At 41.1% G+C, this 19,886-nt stretch overlaps 2 protein-coding genes across 7 annotated transcripts in view; one reads left to right on the top strand and one right to left on the bottom strand.

The window, feature by feature from the left end:
* Window positions 1-11,133, top strand: part of MPPE1 (metallophosphoesterase 1) — a 174,757-nt gene extending 163,624 nt beyond the window's left edge. For all 5 annotated transcript variants that reach the window (XM_044293654.1, XM_044293652.1, XM_044293651.1 and 2 more), the window contains exon 10: window positions 10,606-11,133. In XM_044293654.1, the coding sequence (XP_044149589.1) occupies window positions 10,606-10,779 (174 nt within the window). In that variant the 3' untranslated portion in view covers window positions 10,780-11,133. The remainder of the gene's footprint in view (window positions 1-10,605) is intronic.
* Window positions 11,134-12,658: 1,525 nt separating this feature from the next.
* The window catches only part of GNAL (G protein subunit alpha L), a 308,716-nt gene continuing 301,488 nt past the window's right edge, over window positions 12,659-19,886 (bottom strand). For both annotated transcript variants that reach the window (XM_044293648.1, XM_044293649.1), the window contains exons 11-12: window positions 19,333-19,400; window positions 12,659-14,953 (exon numbers count right to left, since the gene is read on the bottom strand). In XM_044293648.1, coding sequence (XP_044149583.1) covers window positions 14,807-14,953; window positions 19,333-19,400 — 215 coding nt within the window. In that variant the 3' untranslated portion in view covers window positions 12,659-14,806. The remainder of the gene's footprint in view (window positions 14,954-19,332; window positions 19,401-19,886) is intronic.

Here is a 19,886-nt window from a genome sequence, read left to right as displayed (position 1 = left end):
AAATTTGATAAAAACATGATAGTTACCCTTTAAGATTTCTGTGCGACATCAACTGAGAATTCTTTAACAGAGAGGGCATTCAGTTTGCACCATGTGAATGAAGTATTTATAAAACCCTATTTACTGGCACCCAGTATGTTTGCTACTTCTGTACCGATGAGCTTTAGAGAGCCTTGAGCAGAGCTGGCTCAGGCAGAAGCTGGCTTCATTCAGCTAAAACCTGGCATAGCACCAGGGTACAGGGTACCGATGCCTAGTTTAGCCAAGCTTAAAGGGGTATTATCATCTTAATGATCACTGTTAACTCTGTTAATGATTTAACAGTGATCATTTTTCTAAATATATTTAATTAACAAATCCCCACCCCTTAGAAAAAAAATAAACCTATACTTACCTGACTGTTGTCTTCCGTCTCCCCTGGTTACGGCCACCGCTCTTCTCAGGAATCGCGGTGGCCGCACGTGCGCAGACGCCTTCTTTTCTTCTCCCGACCGGCCGCTGTACTGAACATGCACGGAGTCCGCACATGCACCCTGGTGACTTCTTCCTGGCAAGTATACTATACTGGCCAGGAAGCAGTCACCAGGGCGCATGCACGGACTCGGCGTGCACGTTCAGTACAGCGCCCGGTCAGCAGAAGACATCAGTGAAGATGGAGCCCGCCCCCTGCTGAAACTAGGAAGTGGACGGCGCGCTGGGAGCAGGTAAGTATAAACCTGCGTCTTGAGAAAACCCCTTTAAGGGACTGCTGTGCCTGGCCGCAAAATCCATACACCACTGACCTGTCAGCACTGTACTAGAATAATGATTTTGAGAAGCGATGGCACCCAGGACTTTAGGTGCCTGTTTGAACAGGAAAACAGTATTAGTAATAAAGTACTTCACAAAAAACATTTTTAGGCCATTTAGAACATTAACTGTGTATCAGCAGTGTCATTGTACAGCTGGGACTTGTAGTCCTACAAATACAACATGCCGCTGAGTCTCCCAGCAGGCAGACCTGTCACTCAGGGCAGTACTTGTATTCACTCCCTTTGCAGAGATTATAGTTATTGCAAAGGGCGAGAAGAGAACCAGGGAAATGAGAAAATATATAGTTTTAGGTAAAAAAAAAAAAATTTTTTTTTTTTTAGAGCTCTGACAAACCCCTTTCACTGTTCACAGTAATTTTGACTGGGGTGTCCAAACTTTTGCATGCCACTGTCAATGCAGCAATCACCTCTACTGTGTGGGGAGAAATGATCAATACAGCGATAGAAATTCATTGTTTCTGGGCAGCAGACAGCTGTTTACAGTGCGATCATCCTTGCTTGTCCATCAGGTAATAGCATTCAGCACTCTAAAATAAAATCCATTTACTCTATTTGGGACACATAGGCCCACATTTACTAATACTACATTAGAGATAGACAGCATCATTAAGACAAACTGCATCAGATTTATCACATGTGCTGATGCTGGATGATAAATCTGGTGCATCTTTAGGCTGTCTAGACTTACTTTACACCACCTATTTGTTGATTCAGTTTACTCCCAAAAGTGTGCCACACAGCGTCACAATTAATGGACACCCTTTTCCTGCAAATCCAAGTTGTGACCTCTTGACAGGGATGGAAAAGTAAAAAAAAGAAAATTTCTAATCCAAGTATATATATATATTTATTTATTTTTGCGAGTATGAAACATGTAAGGCTACTTTCACACTAGCGTTCGGCTAGCGTTCGATCGGATCCGTTCTGAACGGATCCGATCATAATAATGCAGACGGAGGCTCCGTTCAGTACGGATCCGTCTGCATTATTTTAGCAAAAAAAAAGCTAAGTGTGAAAATAGCCTAGTACGGATCCGTCCAGACTTTCAATGTAAAGTCAATGGGGGACGGATCCGCTTGAAGATTGAGCCACATTGTGGCATCTTCAAACGGATCCGTCCCCATTGACTTACATTGAAAGTCTGGACGGATCCGCACGCCTCCGAACGGCCAGGCGGACACCTGAACGCTGCAAGCAGCGTTCAGCTGTCCGCCTGTCCGTGCGGAGGCGAGCGGAGCGGAGGCTGAACGCCGCCAGACTGATGCAGTCTGAGCGGATCCGCCTCCATTCAGACTGCATCAGGGCTGGACGGCTGCGTTCGGGTCCGCTCGTGAGCTCCTTCAAACGGAGCTCACGAACGGAAACCAGAACGCTAGTGTGAAAGTAGCCTAAGCTATTTGGTTTTAACTTTATTTGGGATGCAGAAAATGTATTGGATTTTATTTCTGCGTTCCTTAGAAAGTGTCCAACCACCAAACCAGCTGGATTCCCAGAGACAAGACGCCAACAGTCAACATGATGTACATTTACTACAGCCTTATGGGACAGTCAATAGGCATTTTGACAATTGGGCGTGGGGGATACACACAGCCGGTATCTCGATTTTGCGGACTGCAAACGGATATGGCTTTGTGAATGTAGCCTTAGTTTGGTTACTTAGCACCTGTTTTAAAATGATTCCAATTTTGAGTACACCTCTGTTGTAGTAGGGCTGTGGCAGCTAAAAATGCTGTGCAACAAAATATCTGTTCACATTCAAGCCAATAGCTGAAATCTAATAATTATGGACAACTTAAACCAAATCTCCACCTTTTTCCAGCATGTTGCTTTTAGATCCAAAATGTTGTTTTGTGAGCACAACATCCCCTGCAAAGATTTAAAAGATAGGATAACTGTAAATGCCACCAGAGGGAGCATGGTAGCATACTGTGCTATTTAATTCAATGGCTAGCATGCTAAGCTCCCTCTGCTGGCAGCATCTTTTAAAGGGATTGACTCACCATTATATTCATTTTATAGATCATTAAAAAAAATGTATTTCTTTATTTTCATGCTGTTAAAAAAAAAAATAATGCAGTGAAGTTATGACACTTTCATAGTTTGGCACCACCTGGTGTTCAGAGTTGATATCAATGTGCACATTCATTAACTGAGCTCTCTTTTGCTGGTCACCCTCAGTCACTCCCCTCACAGCCAGGTCACTGTATAGTGATCCTGTGTTTACTGCAGCTAATAGGAATGACTTTCCACAAAGAGGAATTGCACAGTGAAAAAAAGCCATTTCTGTTATCTGCTCTGAGTGCCATACTAGGAAGCAAATGCCATAACCGCTGGACCATTTAAGGCTACTTTCACACTCACGTTTGGTGCAGATCCGTCATGGATCTGCACAAACGCTTCTGTTCAGATAATACAACAGCATGCCTCCGTTCAGAATGGATCCGTTTGTATTATCTGTAACATAGCAAAAACGGATCTGCTTTGAACACCATTGAAAGTCAATGGGGGACGGATCCGTTTTCTATTGTGCCATATTTTGTCAGTGAAAACGGATCCGTCCCCATTGACTTGCATTGTGTGTCAGGACGGATCAGTTTGCCTCCGCATAGTCAGGCGGACACCAAAACGCTGCGTCCGCCTCCAGAGCGGAATGGAGGTAAACTGATGCATTCTGAACAGATCCATTCAGAATGCATTGGGGCTGAACTGATCCGTTTTGGACTGCTTGAGAGAGCTCTGAAACGGATATCACAAACAAACAAAAACGCCAGTGTGAAAGTAGCCTAAAAAAGTAAATATTCTTAATTTTCTTATGCTCTCTGAAATAACTGACAAATAATGGGGGGACAATCCCTGCAAATCTATGCTTATGTTGGTAATTTAGAGGGCTGCACAAAACAGTAACTGTGTCCTATAAATATTTCTTAAAGGGGTTGTCCCATTGCAACAATCTCTATCCACATTATAGGGGATAAGTGTCTCCCCCATTTGAATGGAGTGGTGGTCATGCATGCAGGCTGCAGCTCCATTAAACTATATAGAGTGCCTGGCTATCTGATGGTCACATAGGTACATGGCCCCTTACTTGTATTATTTGTGCTTTTATCTGTGATTGACTCTACCACTTGCTATTAGCTAGGTCAGTGATGGCAAACCTTTTACAGACAGAGTGCCCAAACTGCAAGCCAAAACCCACTTATTTATGGCAAGGTGCCAACACGGCAATGTAACCTGAATACTACAGTGCACTCTAGTATACCTTCCATGTACTATATCATTTAGCTATAACAGCCTGCCTGCATTCAATGTGCTGCCTGCGCTGATGAATGGAATGAAGAGTCTAAGACATATTGGTACACCATAGACTGTTTCCAGGGTGCGGGTGCCCACAGAGAGGGTTCTGAGTGCCGCCTCTGGCACCCGTACCATAGATTCACCACCACTGAGCTGGGTTATAGTATTAGATTGTGCAATATCTGTGTTATTCATACCTTTGGTAATAAATTACTTGTAGATCCAGTCCTAATGATTTGATTTTGATATTTTATTTGCTGTTTGGGGATACAGTAACCATTGGTCCTTTGATCACCCTTCTGCTAACTGCAGTGCAATCAGCCAAGTTACTTTGTAATCACATGGCTTGGACATTATCTTCTACAATTAAAGTGGTATGCCCTGTCCACAGAATATGGGATAACTATTAGGCTGAGTTCACACGGGTGAGATTTCCGCACGGGTGCAATGCGGTAGGTGAACGTATTGCACTCGCACTGAATCAGTGAAAAACGCATCGCACCCGCACAAGCAAGTGCGGGTGCGATGCGTTTTTCACTGATGGTTGCTAAGGCCTCTTTCACACGGGCGTGAGTTTTTTTGCCCGGATAAGAGGCGGGTGCGTTGCGGGAAAATGCACGATTTTTCCGCGCAAGTGCAAAACATTGTCATGCGTTGCACTCGCGTGAGAAAAATCACGCATGTTTGGTACCCAAACCTCTTCACAGAAGTTCGGGCTTGGGATTGATGTTCTGAAGATTGTATTATTTTCCCTTATAACATGGTTATAAAGGGAAAATATACTCTGCATTCTGTATTCAGAATGCTATTAATAGTGCTGGAAGGGTTAAAAAAAAAAAAAAAAAAAAAAAAAAAAAGTTAACTCACCTTCTCCTCTTGATCGCGTAGTTCCCGGTCTCTTTACTTCTTGAATGAGCTGTGGGCTAAATGACCTGTGGTGATGTCAGATCACATGCTCCAATCACATGGTCCATCACCATGGTGATGGAGCATGTGATCTGACGTCACCACAGGTCTTCACAGAAGTTCGGGTTTGGGTTAGGTGTTGTCCAGATTGTATTATTTTCCCTTATAACATGGTTATAAGGGAAAATAATAGCATTCTTTATACAGAATGCATATTACAATAGGGCTGGAGGGGTTAAAAAATAAAAATAAAAATTTAACTCACCTTTACTCACTCATTTACTTGTTCGCTCAGCCGGCATCTCTTCTGTCTTCTTCTTTGAGGAATAGGACCTTTGATGATGTCACTGCACTCATCACAAGCTATTTTTTTACCATGGTGATGGATTATGTGACGGACCATGTGATGAGCGTAGTGACGTCACCACAGGTCCTTTTCCTGTGCACAGCAAAGATGAAGACAGAAGAGAAGCCGGGCTGCGCGAACAAGTGGATTAAGGTGAGTTAAATTATTTTTTAACCCCTCCAGCCCCATTGTACTATGCATTCTGTATTAAGAATGCTATTATTTTCCCTTATAACCATGTTATAAGGGAAAATAATAATGATTGGGTCTCCATCCCGATCATCTCCTAGCAACCGTGCGTGAAAATTGCACTGCATCCTTACTTGCTTGCGATTTTCACGCAGCCCCATTCACTTCTATGGGGCCTGTGTTGCGTGAAAATCACCGCTCATGTGCACAGCCCCATAGAAGTGAATGGGTCCAGATTCAGTGCGGATGCAATGTGTTCACCTCACGCATCGCACCTGCACGGAAATCTCGCCTGTGTGAAAGAGGCCTTAAGGCTGTATTCTGCAGGCAATCACCTGCTCGCTAGTGGAGGAGACAGCTGCTATTACAGACAGCAATCTCCTCCACAACATTGGCACAGCACGATCTGCCACTGGCAAACAAAAGATTCTGATTTCCCGACTAATCGGTGGCAGTTCATACAAAAGCCCACAAATGAATGAAACAGCAGGGTCAGCATGCACACTGCCACTCTATTCATCTCCGTTGACCTGCTGGAGATAGTCAAGCAGTGCCTTTCATTTTGGGAGCATGTGGGGTATGGGGTTCCTGTTCTCTGTAGTGGTCCCAGTAGTCAGACCCAAACGGATCTAATAGTTATCCTGTAAAATGATGATAACTTGTTACAACAAGAATACCCCTTTAATCTAAGAAGCAAGGAGAGATCTTCAATTATACACAATTATAGCCTCATGCACATGTTTGTGGTCTGCAAATTACGGAACTGCAAAACACAGATCCCATCCGTGTTACATCCAAATTATTTGTTGACCCATTTATTGGCATTTTGCAGTATAGGACACATTATATCTCTTTTCAGAATGGACATATGGATGCAGAAAGCACACAGATCATTCACGTGCTTTCATATCCATATGTCAATACTGCATTGAAGACAAAGGGTAAAAAAAAAAAATGCAGATGGTATCTGGACCACAAATTAGACAAGCAAACAAACAATGGATAAGCTTTGTTTGCTGAAACGTAACATATATGCACATTGTAAGGATAAGGCTAGTTGCAGAGTAGTGTCAGATCTGCGCACTCCGCCATTGCCGGAGGTTTGAAAGGCTCGTCCGACCACATTCACTATAATGTGGATGGGCAGAGATCTGGCTGCGTTCCAGGAAATATGCCGAGAATCGTCCGGCTCTCCATCGTTCCCCATTATAGTGAATGGAGCCGAACAGAGCCTTACAAACTTCCAGCAATGCCGAAGTGCGCAGAGGTCCGGCAGGATCTCTGATGCTAATGTGCAACTAGCCTAACAGGCGCTCTATCGTCTGAAATGAACAGCTAATCAAATGCTTTCCAATAGGGGAAAATCTACAGATGCGACATTAAAGAGTGCATGCCAGTTGATTAGTGGAAGGCCACTGCATAGACTACAGTATTAGTGTATTTTACCTGCAAAGCTGTAATTAGGTTTAGGTGGCAGGATGGTGTATTCACACCATTGTATATAACCAGTTCTGTTCACTTCATTCTGCTGAACTTGTTTGCACTTTTGACGAGGTTTCGGTCGTATGTCATGTCTGCATTATCTGTATCACATTCTTATTTTTCTTGCTTCTGTAAGGTTTCAGAATCCATTCCAAACTTTCCAAAGAGTTATAGACTGAACATCAGGCTGAGGATGTAAACTATTAGTTGTGCAGAATTCAAATGCTTTTTTTTTTTTTTTTTTTTTTTTTTTAACCATTCGGAGTCTGATGAGGTTTATTTTATTGGTTGCATTTTAAGTTTGCCTAAATAGGAACAGTTTGAAATCTGATGTGGAACTGCGTCAAAGGAATCTGACACCAGGTTTATGCTGCCTTATCTGAGGGATGTATAAAGTCATGACAGACACCCTGATTATAGCGGAGTATCACTTTCTTGTCAGAATATAGTGCTCATAAAATCAGATTCAGGTGAAGTGTGAGCCTGAAGTCCTTGTATTAATATATTGCAGGGGGAACAGGCAGCTCATGAAGAAAGAGGACTCTGGAACCGAATGTGAACATTATGAGAAGGACTCCTGCTAAACAGATTTTTATGGAAACTACTGCATATTGACAAGAAGCACTTTTGCATGGGCCAATGTTCAGAGCAATTATTGGTAGCCAACGTTCGTATGATTGCCCTGTGTATGCCACCAGTCACCTGATAAACAAGTGAACGATTGTTCATTGGGTGTGTGCATCTATCCTGTTGCATTACTTTGGAGGCAATTTTTTATGATTGCAGTTTACTCATTTTTGGCTAAAAATCATATTTTCAATTAGCCTTTATTAAAAATATTGAGCTGTTCTGTCACAAAGGGTTAACTATTTTTCTAGCTGTGTGACTGGTACTTTCACTTTGTGCTGGTCATCTAATAACCCTTATTTCTAAACTACTGAGGCTGGTTTTACATGGGCGTTGTGGAAAAAGAAGCGGGAACATGCGCGATTTTTCCACGTGAGTGCAAAACATTGTAATGCGTTTTGCACGCGCATGAGAAAAATCGGCATGTTTGGTACCCAAACCCGAACTTCTTCACAGAAGTTAGTTTTTGGGTTAGGTGTTGTGTAGACTATTATTTTCCCATATAACATGGTTATAAGGGAAAATAATAGCATTCTTAATACAGAATGCATAGTACAATAGGGCTGAAGGGGTTACATATTTTATTTTTACTCACCTTAAGGGTCCATTCACACATCCGCAAAAGGGTCCGCACCCGTTCCGCAATTTTGCGGAACGGGTGCGGATCCATTCATTCTCTATGGGCCCGGACGTGAAGCGGAGAGCACACTATGTGTGCGGACAAGAATAGGCATTTCTATAGCGGGTGCTGGTCGGGTGTGTTGCGGATCCGCAACACACCACAGACGTGTGAATGGACCCTTAGGGTCCATTCACACATCCGTGTGTTTTGCAGATCCGCAAAACACGGACAGCGGCAATCTGCATTCCACATTTTGTGGACCGCACATTGCCGGCACTAAGAGAATATGCCTATTCTTGTCCGCTATTGCGGACAAGAATAGGACATGTTCTATTTTTTTTTAGGGTCGGAATTGCGGACCACGTCGTGCGGCCCCATAGAAATGTATGGGTCCGCAATTCCGTTCCGCAAAATGCGGAATGGAATTGCGGATGTGTGAATAGAGCCTAATTCACTTGTTCGCACAGACCGGCTTCTCTTCTGTCTTCTTTGAGGAATAGGACCTTTGATGATGTCACTGCACTCATCACATGATCTATCACCATGGGCAGACTAGATGGGCCAAATGGTTCTTATCTGCCGACACATTCTATGGTGATGGATCATGTAATGAGTGCAGTGACGTCATCAAAGGTCCTTTTCCTGTGCACAGCAAAGATGAAGACAGAAGAGAAGCTGGGCTGCGCGAGCAAGTGGATTAAGGCAAGTTCAATTATTTTCAAAAAAATGTTTAACCCCTCCAGCCCTATTGTGCTATGCATTCTGTATTAAGAAAATCGCACTTGCTTGAGATTTTCACGCAGCCCCATTCACTTATATGGGGCCTGCATTGTGTGGAAAACACACAATATAGAGCATGCTGCGATTTTCACGCAATGCGATTTGGCGGCTCGGATATGGACTCATTCACTTAAATTGGGCCGCAAAAGATGTGGACAGCACTCAGTGTGCTGTCCGCATCAGTTGCTCCGTTCCGTGGCCCTCCAAAAAAAAAAAAAAAAAAAAAAAAAAGGACATGTCCTATTCTTGTCCGTTTTGCAGACAAGAATAGGCATTTCTACAATGGCCCGCCCGTTCTGTAAATTGCAGAAGGCACACGGGCGGCTTCTGTTTTTTGTGGACTGCAAAAAATAGAACGGTCGTGTGCATGAGGCCTTATGAGTAAGATAAGGATTGAGATTTAATGAGTATGTTTATAATGTCAGAGAGCAGAGATAAGGAGTCAGTCTAATCCCCAGATGATGGAAAAGACACCAAATGCACAGGCATCTAGTAGAGCACGTCAGCTCTGTACACAAAAAAAGGATTCCATATTTTTTATAAAGACCAATAAAAAAAAAAATGATTTTTAGCTCAAAAGAAGTACAATGCACTAATTAAAAATGCCCCAAAAGGTGTACATAGCCTGTAAATCATTGTTTGCTGCCAGTACATTGTCCTGTGTAATCTGTGTGCCAGCGAGCAATTATGGTGATAAATAATTGCTCATTCTCATACAGAAAGGAGGTTTGCTGCATGTAAATGCAGTTCTCCCCTCCGCTTAAGGGCTCGTTCACACGGACATGTGAAGCCCGTGCTGTGGACCGCAAATTGCGGTCCGCAATGCACGGGCACCTTCTTTGGGGCAGCCACATGGAGATCGCAGACCCATTCACTTGAATGGGTCCGCGATCCCTCCGTTCCGCAAAAAGATGGAACATGCTCTATCTTTTTGCGGTGCAGAGACACGGAACGGAACCCCAGAAAGCACTCCGTAGTGCTTCCAATCCGCATCTCCAGATTTGCGGACCCATTGAAATGAATGGGTCCGCATCCGTGATGCGGAATGACAACGAAACAGTGCCCTTGTATTGCGGATCCCCAATACGGGAATGGGACACCAACGTTCGTGTGAACGAGCCCTAACTATGGGCAAATACTGGGAAAGAATGGTTCGTTTCCAATAACTGGCTAATCAGTTGGCCCATGTAAAAAGGTCTTAAAGTCAGTATGAGATGGCCATGTGTGGTCCAGGAAAAATAGTCTGTGTCACAACACTAGATGATGAGTACAGTAGAGTAGAGCCACAGTCAGGCAGGAACCGACATCATAAATCACTATGATACTGCAAGTTTGGGCCGAATGAGCTGTGGCCAGTCCAAGAGATGCAGCTGACACATGGACTGTTTTTCCCAGACGGCACACAGCCAACACCAACAATCAGGTCTCTGTCATTACTTTATGTTGCCCTCAGGTAGGGCATCATATACCCATTTAAAAGATCCCCTTTGAACCCATTTTCTTCAGGCACTTTATAGATAATTAATTATGTTTCTAATTTTTCTCAGGGACTGATAACAGCTGAAGACTTCTCCCTTGAAAAATGCTTTCTTCCTACAGAGAACACGGTCATCTACATCTACTGTGTAGCGGGAGTGCTGCTCTGTTTCTGTGCAGCAATTTATTTGTTGCCCCTGAACGTTTTAAAATCATTTTATACCACAAAACAAAAGCCAATATAATGGAGCAGCCTGAGTTCATCATGTGCCCGTTCAAGTCCTTTTCTCTACAATAGACCAGTAATTTTACAAATATATATTTATTAAATTATGTACCTGTACAATATGTGACTGTTACCTATAAATTAAGAAAAAGAGAATCCTTCATTGATGTAATAGCCATATCACCTGCAGCACAGCCGGTATCTGCCAAGTGTGGTTGGACTTTCAGATCATCGGATGGACACCATTTCCTTCTTCATTGCTGAAGCCAGATCTATGTTCACTGTCAGAGGTCCATTGTGGTCAAATAAATGTGGTTGTTGATATTTGTGCATGTTCAATTTAGTTAAAACTTCAGCCTGAAACACCAGGCAACTCTTCACAAAAAATAAATAAAAAATCCTCCTAAAATGTTACTTGTGTTGGTAATAAGCAGTCCTAACCTTATAGGGTTTGGGGGGGGAACATATTGATTTAGTGATCTAAATGATTATGATCATGCTCACAAACATGATCCATTAGGTGTAAATTATATAAGTGATGTGTCACAGAGATCATGAGACCAGAAGCCTCCTCTCAACGATTATCGCTCTCTTGGATGCTATGTGATCTTGATTATTTTAGAGCAAACTTTCTTTAGTGTCCAATGCCTGTAAAATACCACGTGACACCTCCCGATACATAAGCGAATAAGAAGATGGCAACTGGAGGACTGATGTTAATCAACAAATCTGAAGTGATGTAGCCTAGAAAGACTTTTAACTGCTGTTATTGGAACAGTAACTTTAGACAAGGTACATGTTATCTGACAAAGATAATCTAGACTCACATACAGAAAACACCTAAGTATAAAATATAAAGCAGTGTAGTAGTTACTAAAAAGGACATGCCTTATTGCTACAGCATTTCTTGATATATATATATATATATATATAACTGTACCACAACTTTTTTTTTTAGAACATTTGCATAAATTATTCAAGTTTGAGAAATATATTCACACATATCAATTCTATAATATTTAAAATAAACCAGCTTTCTAATGTGTCTCTTTATTAAAAGAGAAATTAAAATGTCATCTTGTAATTTATCAGGCTAGACAAAGATTTCATTCTTTTTGTTTCCCCTCCTCGTTGTCATCATCATGTTTACTGCCTGGCACACAATGACCGCCGCTGCTGTTGTGATAAAGGTAGGAAAGCTTTATCCAGTGCAGCCATTGTATCTCTTCCTTGAAACATTCACAGTATCCTTGTGGCAATTGTGTGAATGATAGAATTATGTTGCAAAAAAAAAAGATCAAAAGGTTTTCTAAAAGAAATCTTTAAAGTTTTAAACAAATCCTTGGTTCCCACTGAAACACAGCTAGGCTGCAATTATGAACAGAGAAATGGAATTCCAATATCTTTTTTTTTTTTTTTTTTTTTAAAGCTGAGACTCTCCACTTCCTCCAGCGCCTGCACATAAAAACAGAAGGAAAAAAAGGCGAGTTTGCTGCAACAACTGGTCATTGTAGGACCTTATTTGTAAAGGTAAGTGGTTAATTTGCATAATTTATATATATATATTTTTTTTGTTTTCTTTTTTTTTGTACTAAAGAGCATTTCCTTCTTTTTATATAAACCAGAAAAAAAAACTAAATTCTACAGATAGTTCCTACCCGCAGTCACAGCTGCAGGCAAGTTTTGACATCAAGCTGTACAGCGCAATCAAAAACATACTTACATCTTAGCTCATTTTACAGGTACAGCCATAATCAAGGCACAAAGATCTTCTACAAGTATTATTTTTTTCAATAAAGTTGTACAAAATAATATTACATTTTACATCTGTACATTATAATAAACCAGCAGTTAAACAAAATCAAAAAGAAAAAAAAAAAATCTATATAGAGGACTAAAGCCCAGTAATGATCTAAGGCTAAAAAGATCATCTGTGGACAGAACGTATAATATCAGTGAAGGTGGTAATTTTTTTTTTTTATTCTTTTTTTGTATATCTATTTTTTTTTCTTCTCTGCCTTGACGTGAGAGGCTGAAAGCAGCTGCAGTTTGAATGCCTGAGGTGTGCAGAAACACTTAGCCACAATACACCATAAAAAATAAAAGGTAAAAAATTGCTTGACTTTGCCTCTTCATTACCTAGTCTATGTACTGTCCCAGAAACATTCTTTTAACTCCTCAGTGTCACAAAAAGGCCTGCAGCCCACTGCTCTGCAATGTCCTACAAGCCCCCTTCATCTGAAGGCGCAATGAGCAGAGGTCACTTTATCAGTTGACCTGCAACTCAACAAATGCTAAAACTTGTGACATTAATAAATATTTCTGGTGCTGCTACATTGTGTGTGTAGTTCCTCAACATTTTTTTTGTTTTTTTTTTTTGTTTTTTTTTTACCTGATACAAAGTGCATTATTTCATTTCCTCCATCAAGTACTCTTCAGTGTCATGTTAAAGAAAAATAGCTATAATAAAATAATAAAGTAAACCCACACAGGGATAAGTCTGAGCATAGTGCCATCTAAAAGATGGGTACAATTTGCAAGGGCCAGTGCCCATAAGAAGTTAAAAAAACAAACAAAATGCGAAAAGAACAGAGGTAGCCTAAGGCTTAGTGGAATGGTATTAAACCTTTCTTGTTCAGAGAGCTATTCAAAGCAAAGCTACTGTCCCTTCTCTGTAGAAGAGGTCAGACTCTTCGTCAGCATTATATTGACATCCGTGCTTCTCATCCTTACCCCAGAGGGGAGACTTCATCTTTCGCTGCCTCTAAAATATGTAGATCCTTATATAATTTATTTTTTTCCTCTCTCTATATATATATCTATATATATTTTTTATATCAATGATTAATAACATGAACTTTAGAAAGGTGCAGTCTGTGATATAAATTATATAGAAAAGAATGTAAAAAAACAAAACCGTTTTGATATTGCCTCTCAGGACATCTCATCCGGAGATCACCTCTGCTTTTTCAATCTGGGCAACTCCACAGACAGCTATGTAACAAGTTTCTAAATAATAGGGAGTGTGTACAGGTGTTGCTATTCCTTCTCGTTGGAAAATAAAATAAATGTCTTCATGTCAAATCCATCCTTCAAACTGGCCTGCAAACTTTTTGCAGACTTAGATCGCAACACAATCTGGTGGAGATTGCTCAAGAACATGGGCAGCTCCATCTTTGCTGTACGGCACAAAAGTTACAGGAACCACATTCCTTTCCACATTGTATGCACGTTGAAAGCATTTCCATTGTGTGAAGTGAACTGACAAGACAGTCAGCCCATTAGTTCACTAGAAACATCAAAGACAAATGAAGCATGACGTGCACCGTTCTGCAGTGATGTCACCATGGCATAAATATATTAGCTCAGTCCACAAAACATGTGGACTATGTATCTTATAGGCACATTTTAAAAGATACCAATATCCCCCTAGGAATTTAGGGTGCTCTTGCAGTATTCAGTATAACTGCACCCTGGATTTAATAACGTGGTCACTTTATGAACATTAGTCCCTTTTAGCAGGAGGGGATATGAGTAGCAACTGCCCATTGCATGCTCAGCCTAGCAGGAAGAAGCGTGCAGGAATTCTTTAGCTGGCAAAGTTGCAGAACTGGAAGTGGTGGGGCACACTACATATGTGACGTTAGAACTGGGGGACTACTTTAGGATCCCGCCTTTTACAACAGTAGCTGCGAAGTGCTAGATTTACTAAGGATACATGAGTTGCAAAAGCTTAAATCTATGCTCTGATAAAAGGCCAATAGGTTTCCTAGTTACGGGAGTGAGCAGCACTGGTTTAGTGGAATGATTAAAAAAAACAAAAAAACTAAAGTGTGAAACAAAACAAGGACAGAGAACACCCTCTTTCATAAAACAGAAAGGTGGGGAAAACAATCCTCGCTCAACAAAAATACTAAAATAAAAGGGTAAAAAGCCTAGAAAAAGTGCGCTGTGGGGATGTTCCACCCTGTGTGGAGCAGTACAGAGGAAAGAGACAGAAAAAAGTAGCAAAGTATTTAAAACCACAGGCTCCACGGTGAGAACGATTACAAGAGTTCATATTGGCGGAGGTGCATTCTCTGGATGATATCTCGACAGTCATTGAAAACTCTGCGAATATTCTCCGTGTCTACGGCACAGGTAAAATGAGGGTAGCAGTAATGTCTTCCATCGCCACTTGCAGTGCTTATCCTCTGCAAAAATAAAATTAAAATGCCTCTTTTTACATACACAGGTCAAATTATTTTGCATTTTCAAGAACAAATGTGCATGAAAACAAGTTCTGATAAAGCTCTGCAGGATAAAATAACCCCCTAGGTTTCTCTATATATCCTCAGTCATTTGATCACTAGTAATACTGCATTTTTGCAGGGCATTTCATGCTAGAATCTGCAGTTGCTCATATCAGTCTATGGAAGGGTCTACCTTCTTCTATTGTGTACAATCTGTAAGGTAACAAGAACAGGATCTCTCCACTCTCTGGGCAGCCCCAGCACAATACAGCACCTGCAGGTCCTGTAAAAGGTACTTTACGGTGTTGCATGCAGAGGATTATGTAATATAACTAACTGAGGGAGAGTGAGAAGTAAAAGAATATCATGTACAGTGCTTGATACAGAGCAGACAGATGAAGAGTGTGGGCATAGGCACAGATTGTGGTGGTCACTAGCATGGCCGACCTGCAGTCTAATTGACTTAGGGCTCTTTTACACAAGTGAGTTTTCTGTCTGAATGCAATGCATGTAGTGAACACATAGCATCTGGACTGAATCCTGACCCATTCACTTCACTGGGTCTGTGTATATTTATATGTTTTTCACATATCTTCTGTGCGTTCAGGAAAAATCACAGCATGTTCTACATCAGGGATCAGCAACCAGTTGTACTCCCAGCATGCACACTTGCTTGGCTGTTCTCAGAACTCCCATAGAAGTGACTGGAGCATGCTGGGAGTTGTAGTTTCACAACAGTTGGGGTGCCACAGGTTGCTGATTCCTGTTCTATATTGTGCATTTTTCACACAGCTCTGGCTCCATAGACGTGAATGGGGCTTTGTGAAAAACAGAAGGCATCCGGCTGCAATGTGTTTTTCACCGATTGTTGTTAGGAGATTTAGATGCATGAAATCCAGATGGAAAAAAATGATGATTGAACTTGCGTGCAAAACCGTGAGTTTTTTTTCCTGAAAAGATCCTGACAAAATCAGTATCCCTTGTGTGAAAGAGGCCTTCAAGGAAAATGGTGCGATTTTGACACTAAAATTAGTCAGTTTTCACTGCGATTGCGTTCCATCTTTGCGTTTTTTTCTGCGCGGGTGCAAAACATTGTAAGGCTACTTTCACACTAGCGTTCGGGGCTCCGGTTGTGAGTTCCGTTTGAAGGCTCTCACAAGCGGCCCCGAACGGATCCGTCCAGCCCTAATGCATTCTGAGTGGATGCGGATCCGCTCAGAATGCATCAGTCTGGCACCATTTGTCCTCCGCTCCGCTCAGCAGGCGGACACCCGAACTCAGCTTGCAGCGTTCAGGTGCCCGCCTGGCCGTGCGGAGGCAAACGGATCCGTCCAGACTTACAATGGAAGTCAATGGGGACGGATCCGTTTGAATTTGACACTATATGGCTCAATTTTCAAACGGATCCGTCCCCCATTGACTTTCAATGTAAAGTCAAAACAGATCCGTTTGCATTACCATGGTAATGCAAACGGATCAGTTTGGAACGGATCTAAGCGTTTGCATTATAGGTGCAGATCCGTCTGTGCAGATACCAGACAGATCCGCTCGAACGCAAGTGTGAAAGTAGCCTCATGCACTTTGCACACGCGTAAGAAAAATCGGCATGTTTGGTTCCCATACCGGTTAGGTGTTGTGTAGATTTTATTATTTACCCTTATAACATGGTTATAAGGGAAAATAATAGCATTCTTAATACAGAATACATAGTACAATAGGGCTGGAGGGGTTAAAAAATTAAATAAAATTTTAACTCACCTTAATCCACTTGATCATGCAGCCGGCATTTCTTCTGTCTTCTTCTTTGAGGAAAAGGACCATTGATGATGTCACTACGCTCATCACATGATCTTTTTTTACCATGGTGACGGACCATGTGATGAGCGCAGTGACGTTATTAAAGGTCCTTTTCCTATGCACAGCAAAGAAGAAGACAGAAGAGAAGCCGGGCTGTGCGATCAAGTGGATTAAGGAGAGTTATATTATTATTATTATTTTTTAACCCCTTCAGCCCTATTGTACTTTGCATTCTGTATTAAGAATGCTATTATTTTCCCTTATAACCATGTTATAAGGGAAAATAATAATGATCGGGTCCCCATCCCTATTGTCTCCTAGCAACTGTGCGTGAAAATCGCACCGCATCCGCTCTTGCTTGCGATTTTCACGCAGCCCCATTCACTTCTATGGGGCCTGCGTTGCGTCAAAAACGCTGAATATAGAACATGCTGCGATTTTCACGCAACGCACAAGTGATGCGTGAAAATCACTGCTCGTGTGCACAGCCCCATAGAAATGAATGGGTCTGGATTCAGTGCGGGTGCAATGCGTTCACGTCACGCATTGCACCCGCGCTGAGAACTCGCTCGTGTGAAAGGGGCCTTACACTTCTTCATCACCTTAAGAATATGAATAGCTGAAGAACTACCACTGACACAAATATGTAGGTAAACTCTTAGTGTAGGGGCAATATGCTGTGAAATTCACACAAAAAAAATGGTGGAGCTTGGGATGAAATGATTGATCTTTTATCATATGCATCTAACTATATCACCCTTTAAGTTTGGTAAATATTTCATATTTAATAAGTCCATGATTATCAAAAAAGTTATGCACTTTCTGCGATCTTTGTTGAGCAAAAGAACTAAAACCAAATCTGTCCCCAGCGACCTCCCTATCAATTGTTTGTATAGACACATAGATGTGGTTCACCTAAATAAAACCGTTTCTTTTGTTGACCTGAGGCTCTGTTTCTGGGTTATACTTTTTCTTAAAATGCAAATTAGGCCTTTGTTGCAATGAGGGCATCACTATTCCTCTTGTTGCACCCAAGCTCCACTTCTTTCAGTTGTCAGCCCCTCCCTGGCTGCTTTGCCACTGCCTGGCAAACCAATCAAAGCAGCCAAAGAGGGTCTGGCCATAAAAAGGAGTAAAGTTTAGGTGCAACAAGAGCAATGGTGAAGCCCTTATTAGACCAAAGTATAATTTGCATATTAACACCGGGGAAGCCGTTTGTTGGTGATAAGCTGGAGCCTGTACAGGGCCACCAGGCCTATCACAGGTATAGTCCAATGTAGATCTGCATATGGCAGTACTGCACTGGAATACATTTACTAGTGTACTAAATCACATTAGAGTACGGGAGAAGCAATTTAATGACTGCACGTTCAGGTTCCCAGGTGGGCTTAAAAAAGAAAAATATATAAAAAAAAAAAAAAAAAATATTAAAAATAAAGATCATAGGCACCGCTGCATCCCAAAATGCTCATGCAGTTAAAATATAAATATATTTATCCTGTATGATGAATGCTGTAACAGAAAAAACTAATAAAAATTGCCGATTTGCAGTGTTTTTCGTCTCTTCATCGCCCCATAAAATTAAATCATAAATATTAAAAATAAGTCATACGCACACCAATAAAAATTTCAGTTCGCCCCAAAAAAAATTGAGCCTGCACATAGCTTTGTAGATGGAAATCTAAAAAAGTTATGGGGGTCAGAATTAGGCTACATGCACACGACCGTATGTGTTTTGCGGTGCACAAACTGCGAATCCGCAAAAAAATTAATTAAAATTAAATAACGGATGACGTCCGGATGGCATCCATTTTTTTTTTTCTTTGCAGATCCATTGTATATGCATATCCTTGTCCGCGAAACGGACAAGAATAGAACAGGCTTTATTTCTTTTACGGAATGGAACCACGGACGCGGAGAACAAACGGGTGACCATCCACATTTTTTTTTTTTAACAGCCCCATAGAAATGAATGGGTCCGCATCCTATCCGCAAAAAATAAATAAAAAAATAACGGAACGGATGTGGCAACAAAATACGTTTGTGTACATGTAGCCTTAGTGATGCACAGCAAAAAATATATTTTTTCCCCAAAGTTTTACTTTTTTCTTCTTCTAATATTTAAACACAAGAAAAACTATATAAATGTGGTATCACTGTAATTGTACTGACCCAGAGGGAAAAGGTCAGTTATACAGTCTAGGGAATGACGTAAAAACGAATCCAATAAATGGCACAATTAAGTTTTTTCCAATTCCACCCCATTTAGATTTTTCCAGCTTTCCACTACATGGTATGCAATAATACACAGTGACATTAGCAAGTGCAAATGGTCCCTCAAAAAACAAGTCCTCATATGTCTATATGAATGGAAAAATATAAAAGTTATGTCTCCGGAAAGACAGGGAGTAAAAAATAAATAAAAATAAATGGAAAATTGCCATGTCCTCAAAGGGTTAAATCAGGTGAACTATGGCTATGTGTCTATACAAATAGTTGGATAGGGAGGTCGCCAGTGACACACTTTTTAAACAAGTACTTACTAAAAATTCATCTCTTATGAAAAACTTGGCCCTCGTCACTTTGGGATCTTCTCCTGCATCTGGTGTTGCTGTAGAAGAGATTTAGACAATTAAGTATAATATAGGCAGAAAAATGCAGATGTCATAAACCAAACTGAATATTCATGGTAAACTTACAGTACTGCCGCAGGACTAAAGCTCATTTGTTTTGAAGGCTTGTAAAGACAATATAGTTTGTGAGATGACAAGCTTCTGGCCACCACTAGATAAGCCTGGGCTTATAGTGTTTTTTGCTTAGCTTTTCCCCCGTATCGTTCTATTTTGTTTTCTATGCTTGTACTCTGATATAAAGTAGTAAATAAAATACAAATAGAAAAAAAAAAAAAAAAACAAAAAAAAAAAAAACATTGTATATATTTCTAGAAACCTTTTCTTTTTAATCAGGTTGTGTGTAAAGTAAATGGTGGCACACAGTATATGGCCTCATGCATGACTGTTTAGGTCTACATCTGATTAGCATTTATTTTTGTAGATCGCATATGGACCCATTTGTTTCTGTATGTCGGTTCTGTGGC

This window comes from Bufo gargarizans, chromosome 5 (genome assembly GCF_014858855.1).
Source record: "Bufo gargarizans isolate SCDJY-AF-19 chromosome 5, ASM1485885v1, whole genome shotgun sequence".
In the NCBI taxonomy this organism is placed as follows: domain Eukaryota; kingdom Metazoa; phylum Chordata; class Amphibia; order Anura; family Bufonidae; genus Bufo; species Bufo gargarizans.
This window is presented reverse-complemented; position numbering and strand designations above follow the sequence as displayed.